This window comes from Lachnellula hyalina (assembly GCF_007821495.1).
Source record: "Lachnellula hyalina strain CBS 185.66 chromosome Unknown contig00323, whole genome shotgun sequence".
In the NCBI taxonomy this organism is placed as follows: domain Eukaryota; kingdom Fungi; phylum Ascomycota; class Leotiomycetes; order Helotiales; family Lachnaceae; genus Lachnellula; species Lachnellula hyalina.
In genome coordinates, this window is record NW_022157437.1 from 260 (window position 1) to 10,944 (window position 10,685).

The window sequence follows — 10,685 nt, forward strand, 5'->3', positions numbered from 1 at the left end:
AGTGTTTGAGAACCGATTGTGTAGGCCGATGTGGATGGTGGTGCCGGAGCAGCGATAGCTTGAGTTGTGGTACCACCCACGACAAGAGAAGCTCCGTTGCTGGCAAGTGAGTAGCCGACTCCAGAGTGCGTGATGGCCCCACCGGGAGTCAAGGTTTGTGAGGCTATCACGAGAGCGGATGAAGAATCAGCGGTAATGACTGATTCGCCAGCCGTTATAACAGCTGCGGGTGGCACGACCTGGGAAGCAGAGGTAGCGATTGCTTGAATGCTGGTACCATCCACAATAAGGCTTCCGGCGTTTGAGGCGAGAGAATACTGGGTTCCAGCATTGGTAACTTGGCCGCCTGGAGTGAGTGTTTGGGAACCAATGATAAAGGCGGACGATGGATCTGCGGAAATGGTCGAACCACCCACTGTGATTGCGGCTGGTGATGTTCCTGCTTGAGATACTACTTGAGCTGATTGACCAGGATCGATCGATGTTGCAGATTGTGGTGCTGGGTTGCTTGCAGCAGGGGAGCTTGCAGATGGGTTGTTCACTGCTGAAGAGGCTTGCGCTGGAGGATTGCTCGTTACTTGAGTTTGAGCCAATGGGCTGCTCACTACTGTGGGGGGCTGCTGAACTGGAGAATCACTCGAAGAAACCTGTGCCGGTGGATCGCTCGCTACCGAAACAGATTGAGCTGGTGGGTCACTGCTTTTCGGCTGCGTGGTCTCGGAAGTGGGCTTGACCGGGACAACTGTCACGGAAGCCGTCGTGGGGGTTGGACTAGCAGCAACTGCTGCGGAAGTTGTGGTTGCTGGGTTATTAACGGGAACCATAGGAGCTGCCGTTGTGAACGCAGACGCTCCGGTTCCCGGCGTCAGGAGAGAGGGTGGGTCAAAGAAGGCGTCGATACCAGCCCCGCAAGTTTGCCATGCCGGATAAAGAGTATAGACCTCTTTTGGGACTGAGATAACTGGAGAGCAGGGATTGTATGAGGCTGTATAGAGGTGAAGGTAGCTTGACTTCATATTAGCAATAGTTGGAATGTGGCGAATAAGGAGCATACCTCGGTGTATAACCCTCACTTGAAATTATTTCTCCAGCGAGTCCAAATGAAGCATCTGTATACATGGTTGTATCTCTGTTAAATCCTGCCGGATCTTCCTGATAGAATGTCGTTGTATATTCTGTGCATGTTACCCTAAGACTTGTTAGCTGCTGTATCGGCTACAAACATTGTTCCTATTGGAAAAGGGGCTGCAAAGCGGGCTTGATTGATCACCCCACCATTCAACAAATCAGGTCCCGAATCTGTTTCTTCCTGGCAATTGGCTCGAGTGCTAAATGAGGCAAAACAATCTTTTTTTGCGTTCTCGCATGAATTTGAGAGATTTTAAACATACCCAGTTCCCCAAGATGCTTGGGTGAAGATTGGTGTAGGGTAGTAGAACACCGGTGGGTGGTCAGAGTAGACACCTGTGTCGTAGCGCCATCCCGTAGAGGTAGACAAGTCAGTCGGATCAAATGCAAGAGTCGTAGCACTAAATGTAGGCCCAACTGTGCCACACAGATCTTTGGCTCGTAGAGATTCGAATGCGACATAGATGGAGGGCGAGGCGCTAGAAAGGAGGTTAGTGGTCTGTGATCACAGCTCTCAGGACAAGACATACAAGGTGTATCCTGCGGAGTTAATTAGAGTAGACCCAGTGGCAGTGCCGTTGGCGGTACTATTTGCTGCATGGTACACAGGTGCCGTAGTGTTTGCCGCACGAGGAGCAATTGCTGTCCTACTGGCTGCTTGAGACGCAGCGGATGTGGGCCAATAGAACACTTGAACATTTCCTCCTACAAACAAACCGTAATTAGCCTTTGTTCGTTTATAGGGTTTAGAGAGAATGATGGTAATATCAAAATCGAAGGAAAACTTTCCGGGCAGATTGTTTTGGGAAGTTATATTTAGCGAATGAGAACATTTCCATTTCTAAATACAGACGCAACGAACAAGATTACCTACCAAAAAGTGTACAGTTGAAACAGCAAGGAGGCTGCGCCGTAAAGGAGAATGTATCATCATATGCATATTGCGTATAAGCAGACCAAGTGAATGGGGGCGTCTGTGTAATGGTAGACAGTACATTGGTGGTAGTGACTGTAGCAACGCCTTTGACAGTCGTGGATATGGTAATGATTGTCTGAATTGTCGCAGTACTTGACCATGTCGTATCATTGATAGTAGTGGCAGGAACCAAAGACAGCGGTTTTATTGGCGCAGTTTTAAAAAAATCATACATGGAACTGTTCATTCGGTTGTAGCACATATCAGCCAGAGAAGTTGGAATAGCGGTGTTGATCTTGTCTGCGTAGTAAGGGTCCGCTGGCAACAAGGTGGTGTATTTCGGTGTGCCTGTCCGATTACAGTACACGAAATAGCCACTTATATCGTTCACCTCACAGTGTCTTGTAATTGGGGCTGGAGCAGGCTGCTGATTGCCGACATCACATCCTAATAGCGCCCCAAGTCCTGGTGCAGCACAGGACGCAGATGAAAGTGATGCCGAAGATGTTATAGATGCCAAAGCTGATGAGCTAGTGAGTGCTGGACTGGACGAATTCGTATATACGCGTGATGTGGCCGCCGTATGTGCAGTTGCGAGGAACAGAGCATATATCAACATCTCTCGCGGCAGAACCAGAATAGCCGAAAGGGGTGAAGAACAACGATCTAAAGCAAACATTATGACAACGAGAGTGCTACACAGCAGGACGTATGGACAACAGGAAAGGAAGAGGAGAACAAAAGAATAAACCAACCGGGGACAGCCTCGATTTCTTCAGAGCAGGTACACATGGTCATAAATCAACGAAATTTGTACAGTACTCCCCATGCGCAAGGCTGATGTTTCATCTCCAAAAATATACCTTTAGCGGCCAATGAAAAGCGCGTTTCCATTGAAAGCGCCATAATGTGGCCACTGCGCCTCGGGGCTATTACTAGTAATGCCAAGCTTTCCCAGTGGCAACAATTGTCCACACCCCTGATGCGGCACAGTTGATCGTAATATCGTATGGCGTATACTCCACCAGCACAGCACTTACCTGGGCTGAAGTCTCTGTCTCTCCTGCAGTTGTCCGTGCCTCCATTCTGCCAATCGCCGAAATACCGGTATGGGGTCCGGGGAAAGGAAGAGTATAGTACTTCGGGGAGGAGCAATCAAGAAAGTGTGCATGCTGAGTAGAGACGGAGTCCACACACAAGCAGAGCTTGGAGGATGATGATGGACGCATCGAGAAAGCCGTTTTTTAGTGCCCGATGGGATGGATGGAAACCAAAGTATTAGAGGGAGATATAAATCCAAGAGGCTATTTAGCCTGCGTGCGTCATGTTTAATATGTTGCGTCTTTTTGATGTAAAGATATGAAGATCTACAAAAAAGCTTAAAATGATCGGTGTTTTGGAAGGAAGCAAGCGGGGCTCACTAATGGCATCTTGAAGTAAATGCGGCACTGGTTTCTAAGCTTCTAAACGGGGTATCACACTCAAATGCGTCGCAACAAGTGCCGCTTTTATGTCAAGAAAGTGGTTTCAAAGTAGCAGAGAATCAGATCACGTTGAGAATCCTTGGATACAGCTGGATGAAGGTGTGTTCAGGGTGCTAGTATCGATACATGGCTCATTAATTCATACAAAGACCGGATAGCCCAGTCTTGCTATTTCCCAATCTTCAAGACGAATCATTGAATGCCGTAACATGCTTAGTTGTTGGTGGCGTCCTTGGTCTTGCCAGTAACAGTGTCGGCTGTTGATGAAATTAGCATAATGCTACACACAATAAGCATCTTGAATGCAACTTACCCGCACCGGACAGAGTGCTCTTGGCAGAGTCTAGGTATGAATCTCCCTCGTTGGCGCCAGATCGAGTCTTGTCACCAGCTTGCTGGGTGGCGGACTTGTCCTCGCCTGTATATGTTGGTCAATAGTGGTCCTAGATGTTCGAAGTGTGAGAATGGACGTACTTGGCTGGACTGCGCCTGCGACTTTGTCTCCAAGACCGGATGCCTTCTCGCCAGCAACTTGGGTGTTCGACTTCTGGGATTGAGGGGTGACCTTCTCTCCGACCTGCTCGCCGAGTCCTTTGCGGCTTGGGTAGGTCAGCTTGGGTGATACCTATGGCAGTAGGATTGAACATGTATTTGACCATGTCAAAGGAGAACACATACAGGTTGTCAGACATATTGATTTTGAGGTTTGGGGGTTTGTTATGTGTTTGGTAGTGCTTGTGAGTGTTGGTAGAGTGTGAGTTGTGATGGAGTTCTGATCTGGGAAAAAGGTAAATAATGGAGGGGCAGTCGTGTCTTATAGGTACCTATCCTATGTAGGCAAGGCAAGGCAAGGTTTCTAATGGTAATACCTGCGCATTACGGCATGAATGATGCTTTACTCTGTAAACAAGGCACGCGGCATAAAACGTCATTAAATATTGCATGTGCATGTGGCTGCAAGTGCGGGGAGAACTGTGGCACGCGAAGCACCAGCAGAGAAGGAGCAATTGTGCCTGAAGTTCCATACAGGTATTGGATTCTACCATACAAGTACAATGACACTGTACGGTTTAGCAAGGAAACCCGATCGGGTGATGTCATGGGGGCGAAGGATGTCATGTACGGAGTAGTGTAGCGTAATTGCCAATAAATACTTGTACTGGCTGGCATGTTGATGGGAGCATCTCAAACCAATGATGAAGAAGCTTGGCCCCCTTCCTGATGAGGGCATACCGAGGTAGAAGAAGGGAGGGGGTTGATGGGTCACGTGATTGTCCAGATGCATTCTTTTATTTATCTCTCATCTGACCCCGATTGCTCAAACACTAGAGAAGGAATATGGAAGACTTCAGCCGTTGATCGTGTTCCGTGGAGCTTGCTTAGAGCTAGCAGCTTTGCCGCCCACTACAACGGGAACAGCCTGCTGCTGCTATGTAGCTTGAACTTGAACAAACTAGAGAAGGTTGTGCCATTAGCTGGTGCCCGCCGAGAACTTGCCAGCAATGAACATTCATATATGGTAACATGATTGGTGAAAACATTCATGTTTTGTTCATAAACTCTACGAAACTTTGACAAAACATCCTCGGAGTAAATAAACTTGGTCCTTTACTAGGAGGCCCAAATATCCTCAATCTCTCCATCAATCTGACACGCAATGCACTAAAGAATGATTGAAAAAGAACTAATTTAATTGCTCCGCTACAGAGCCACCGAACAATACGTATAAGTTATGAAAAGTTTAAGGGGAAATGTTGAAATCAAGGGAGTTTCAATACCTTAGCTCTGCTTGTTATAGATTCGGCCAAGTGCCATGGACTCGGCACTTGGGGTACTTTCTAATATCAAAGATAGAAAAACATATAGGAATCTACAAGAGTGGTCTTCCTCTGGTTCCTTTCCGATGCTCAAGAGTTCTCTTGCTTTGCAGGAAGTCAAGCAGAAAAGGCGCCTAAATTGTTCACTCTCTTGTGCGGGGTGCCGCAACTATTATAACTTCTAATCATCTCATTGATCTGGAAGTTACAACAGCTTGATTATTGAACAGCAAAAAGCAACATTCTGCTGTTGATAGATGCAGGACAGAGAGAGTTGGTGACTTATCAATGGCGCGTAAAGTTCCAGCTCTCACGTGGTTGCTCTGTGAACGCGACTCCTCAAAACGTCAACAAAAAGCCCCACTTCAACAACCCTGGACCGCGCATATGGACTTGCATTTCCACCTTTGAACATCCCCCCCTCACCCACTGCAGCAAGACGTGTTGGTTGCATTGCTGCTACTGCTCAGTCCAATCTCTTCCATATCAATTGCAGTTTGTCATTCTTTCTCTACCGCAGACTATACAATACAACTTCGTCTTTCGCTTCGTCCCCTCCACCATGTCGAGCTTCATCACCAATTTGTTTCCTTCGTCTGTGGGAAACAAGCACGACAACATCCTCCCGGTACCTCCCCCGCCTCTTCACACTCGTTCCAGCCAGAATGAAGATAGACCCAACACTCCAACCCGGAACAACTTCATCACACCCGTCTCCACACCGCAAGGAAGCCCAAGCAAGAATCGAAACCCCCCAGGTGCAAATGATTTGCCAACTGCCTTCGAGAATGCCATGAAGATTGCGCCTCCAAGTTTTGGAAGTCCCGCGAAGAACACCCGTTCCCAGACTACCACACCACTATCACCTGGAAAGAGCAATACCTTGGCGGTGGACGATTCGTACTTTGGAAATGCTTCCGGAAATGTCGATGATAGTATCATACACAAGTCAGCTGCTTCTCCAGGAAGCCCTCTTCGAAGGCAAGGACAAGAAAATACTCCGCCAGTTGCCCAAAACCAAGCTGCGCTATCAAGGCAGGAGCTGTATCAGCCAAGAGACAACACCCTAGCGGGTACAAGGAAATACAATACTCAACGAGGCTTAACGGCGGAGGAGTTAGATATTCTACACAAACCCAATGTTAAAAGACTGGCGAATGTTACGCAGCTCTGTAGGTCAACTTCATATGCCTGCTAAATATTGCTAACCCTAAACAGACTTCCTCGACTACTACTACGACCTTCTCACATACGTTGGCTCTCGACAAAACCGACTTACTCATTTTCAAGCCGAGTTTCCTGCTCCCCCAGAGACACCCGAAGAAACCTACAACCCTGTTTGGCAGAAGTATGCTGGACGAGAGCGTGCCAATCTTCGAAAGAGACGAGTCCGCCTCCGCCAAGGTGATTTCCAGATCCTCACACAAGTCGGACAGGGTGGCTACGGTCAGGTTTTCCTTGCTCAAAAGAAGGACACTAGAGAAGTCTGTGCACTGAAGGTCATGAGCAAGAAGCTGCTGTTCAAACTTGACGAAGTTAGACACGTTCTCACAGAGCGCGATATCCTGACTAACGCTAAGAGCGAATGGCTTGTGCGCTTGCTCTACTCGTTCCAAGACGAGAAGAGCATTTACTTGGCAATGGTAGATACTCTAGCGAAAAATGCATTGCTATGCTAACAATTTCATAGGAATATGTCCCCGGTGGAGATTTCAGAACCTTACTCAACAACACTGGTGTCCTCGCGAACCGTCATGCTCGTTTCTATATCGCTGAGATGTTTTGCTCTATCGATGCGCTGCATCAACTTGGCTACATTCATCGCGATTTAAAGCCTGAGAACTTCTTAATTGATTCTACTGGTCATGTCAAGCTGACGGATTTCGGACTGGCTGCTGGCTTCCTTGCCCCAGGAAAGATCGAATCGATGAGAGTCAAGTTGGAGAAAGTTGGAGAGACATATGTGCCATTCAGCAAGCCAATGGAACAACGAACAGTGGCAGAACGACGAGAGGGTTACAGGTCAATGAGGGACAAAGATGTCAACTACGCTAAATCCATTGTTGGCTCTCCGGATTACATGGCACCCGAGGTTCTAAAGGGCGACGAGTACGAATTCTCGGTGGATTATTGGAGTTTGGGCTGCATGCATTTCGAGGCATTGACTGGTTTCCCTCCTTTCGCTGGTAACTCTGTCGATGAGACTTGGAAGAATTTGAAGCATTGGAGAGAGGTTCTGAAACGACCGGTCTGGGAAGATCCTAACTACTTCATCAGCAACCGGACTTGGAACTTTATCACTAGGTAAGTGATTTGGTTCTTTAGTCGAAGCAAATACTAATTATAGCAGCTGTATTGCCTCTAAGAGCAAGCGTTTCTCATCAATCAAGGAGGTCTATGGCCACCAGTACTTTGCCGAAGTTGATTGGAATACCCTCCGTTCTCAGCGCGCACCCTTCGTGCCAGAACTCGACTCGGAGACCGATGCCGGCTACTTTGACGATTTCAGCAATGAGGCCGACATGGCTAAGTATAAGGAGGTTCATGATAAGCAAACAGCTTTGGAGAACATGGCCGATCGTGAAGACCCCATGAACAAAAACTTATTTGTTGGTTTCACGTTCAGACATCGCAAGCCTACTACAGATGACGGTGGCAGGTCCAGCAGCCCTCGAAAAGCCATCCCAACTGATGGGACTTTTGGTACGATGTTGTGAACTGACACCCACTTACCTTCTATTCTATCTTTGAACTAGGGAAGGTGCGTTGCATTTAGATGTTAGGGGGATGGGGCATCTGGTATGCGGATAGAGCGATTGACAACTTTGGTAATGCGATGCTTCTGTGTTATGTTGTATTGTTGGAGTTAAAGATGGGACAAAGCGATGGATGGATGTACTAGTATCATGATAAATCGACGACTTTAACTGAAATTTGACTTGTGTGCTTTGCTTTGCTTATCCGCCCCTCCCCTTTCCCGACAGCTCGACCCAACTGGGAAGCAATATACATCACGTGATCTTCTCCTTTCTCCGTCTATTTTTGCTTCAAGCCCAAGATCTAATAGGCAGACACTCTTAAAACAGAAACACCCCTTCTTTAAACCTTTCCTACCTTTTATATTTCTGTATTAATAGCATTTTCACACTCCTCAGGAATGCGCACGCAATCAACTACACTACAGTACTGTACTGTCTCCTTAGCCTCCATCGCGTAGCGTACGTTTCAAACAAGTTTCACCAACTAAGCACCTGACTTCTCAACACACATTTTATCCCATCGCATCTCCATCTCCACCTCTTCATCTCTCCTTTCCCCTCCCTTCCCAAGACAAGATAAAGCAAAACAAATAAATTAAAACGAACGCCATACCGTGGGGGTGTCGAGTACATAAGAATGAGAATGCATACGAGCATATTCCCGGATTTCGGAAACGAGAAGGTGTTTCCTGCTTTTGGGGCTTGTCCAGTTGAGGTGGATGGTGAGGATGAGGGGGAGGGAAGAGGGAAAGGGAATGGGAATGAGAAAGAGAGGAGGGGAGAGTATTTCCTCGTAGGGAGTATTATGGAGGATATGACGTTGAGCCCGAGGACGCCGACGTATGTTTGTCGGGATCGCGAGGGGGGGCGGTATGCTGTTACGCTGAGGTTGGGTGATGGGGAAAATGGAGAGGGGGGAGGGAAGGAGGGGGCTTTGGGGGGTGGAAGAAGGTATGTTTTTGATTTTCTTTTTTTGGGTGGGGGGGGGGGGATGAGAGGGTGGGTTTTATGTTGACTTTTTGGGACAGGGGTATATGGTTGTGGTTCAAGGGGCGAGGAGGAGTGGGGTGAGAGAGGAGAATGTAGCGACGGGGGAGAGGGGGAAGCAGGGGTTTGTGGGAGTTAGGTTGGGGGATGTCGGTGTGAGTTTCTTCTTCTTTTCTCTTCTTCTCTTTTTCATAAATAAACAAAACCCCTTTTCGTATGCATGGTTTTCCGTTCACAGGGAAGAACTGACGGAGATTGAGGGACTAGCTTATCCCTACGACCGTGGAGAAGTTGCGCGAGATGAGTGAGAGGTTCAGGGAGACGGATGGGAGGAATGTATGTCAGGGGTGTGGGAAAGGGGGAGAGGAAGGAGGGAAGATGAATAGGTGTAAAGGGTGTGAGAGTGTTTGGTATTGCGGGAAGGTAAGAACTCGTATTGTGTTGTCGGAATAGGGAGTTGGGTCATGATTGATACTGATGGGCTGTAGGAATGTCAAGTGAGGGGATGGGGCGAGAGGGGTCATAAAGGCGAGTGTAAGGTTTTGAAAGCGGTGGGTGAGGTGTTTGGAAAGGATTGATAATGGAATTGGGCGTGGGATGAGGTAAGTGTGCGTTTAGTAAGGTATGTAATCAAAGGTGTATTCTGAGAAATCAGAAGATAAACCGGAAGCCCCTCCATTCTTTACAAATGTGGATATTGATCTTTTTGTGCGGGTTGATGTGACTCTGAGAATAGGACAGGATGACAATTGTAGCTGTGAGAATGAAAATGAATTGTTGTTGGACTAATAAGAAGAACTTCGAGGGGTAAATAAAACATTTGGTAGAAAGAAAGATAGGATAGGACTGATGCTATACACCATCAAACTTGCCCTTTACATCATAGACCGATTCTTCTTACCATCGTAGATTTGTAAAAAGCGGAGTGCTCTTCATGAGCTTTATAAGTAAGGATTCAAACTTTTAAAATGCTATAGAGAATTAATAGTTCATTATTCAGCTCAAGCTTTATATCCATTATATCCGAATCGTGCAGCACCTTCTTCTATCGCCGAAACGCTAGCTTTAATATTCGGAGTAAGTCGAGATGGTTCATTATGAGTCTTACAATTATACGGCGCTTTGCAACGAGCGATTACGTACGCTAGCTAAAGTTAGTTTCTCGGGTTTGGGATGTATAAATACTTTGAGACTTTCCTGAACCCTTCATCTCTCCCCAAAACAAACTTCGAATGCACCAGTGTACCCCGCTTACACACGTGACTGCTATTCCCCCTATATCTTAGCGAGAACCTCGATTACATCCACATTTCATCCATTTGACACCCATCATGCCTCCCCCAAGAGGAACCCCAAATCCCCTCGAGGGCCCAGGTAAACTTAGACTGGCTTTCCCATCACCACCCCCGAATCTAACAGTCTCTAGGCGACTACGACGTCACAAAACTAGTCCACAACGACACCTACCCCGCCATCTCCCCCCTTTCCACCCCAGCCCCCGCCCACAACAAAGCCGTATTCATCGTCGGCGCCTCTCGGGGCCTCGGCCTCGCAATGGCGAAATCCTTCGCCCGCGCCGGCGCATCCCACATCG

At 47.6% G+C, this 10,685-nt stretch overlaps 3 protein-coding genes across 3 annotated transcripts; 2 read left to right on the top strand and 1 right to left on the bottom strand.

Moving 5' to 3' along the window:
• Positions 1-3,741: 3,741 nt before the first annotated feature.
• On the bottom strand, positions 3,742-4,220 carry hsp9 (Heat shock protein; the record flags this gene model as incomplete). Its single annotated transcript, XM_031154029.1, has 4 exons — positions 3,742-3,785; positions 3,842-3,946; positions 4,003-4,153; positions 4,203-4,220. 4 exons carry the CDS (start codon positions 4,218-4,220, stop codon positions 3,742-3,744), a joined length of 318 nt encoding a protein of 105 aa, XP_031000963.1.
• A 1,687-nt stretch (positions 4,221-5,907) lies between these two features.
• Positions 5,908-8,062, top strand: sid2 (Serine/threonine-protein kinase; the record flags this gene model as incomplete). Its single annotated transcript, XM_031154030.1, has 4 exons — positions 5,908-6,517; positions 6,564-6,988; positions 7,036-7,649; positions 7,696-8,062. The coding sequence occupies 4 exons, from the start codon at positions 5,908-5,910 to the stop codon at positions 8,060-8,062; spliced, it is 2,016 nt and encodes a 671-aa protein (XP_031000964.1).
• A 679-nt stretch (positions 8,063-8,741) lies between these two features.
• On the top strand, positions 8,742-9,669 carry LHYA1_G009127 (uncharacterized protein; the record flags this gene model as incomplete). The annotated part of the gene is made up of 4 exons (XM_031154031.1): positions 8,742-9,059; positions 9,133-9,246; positions 9,359-9,514; positions 9,580-9,669. The coding sequence occupies 4 exons, from the start codon at positions 8,742-8,744 to the stop codon at positions 9,667-9,669; spliced, it is 678 nt and encodes a 225-aa protein (XP_031000965.1).
• Between the last annotated feature and the right edge of the window lie 1,016 nt (positions 9,670-10,685).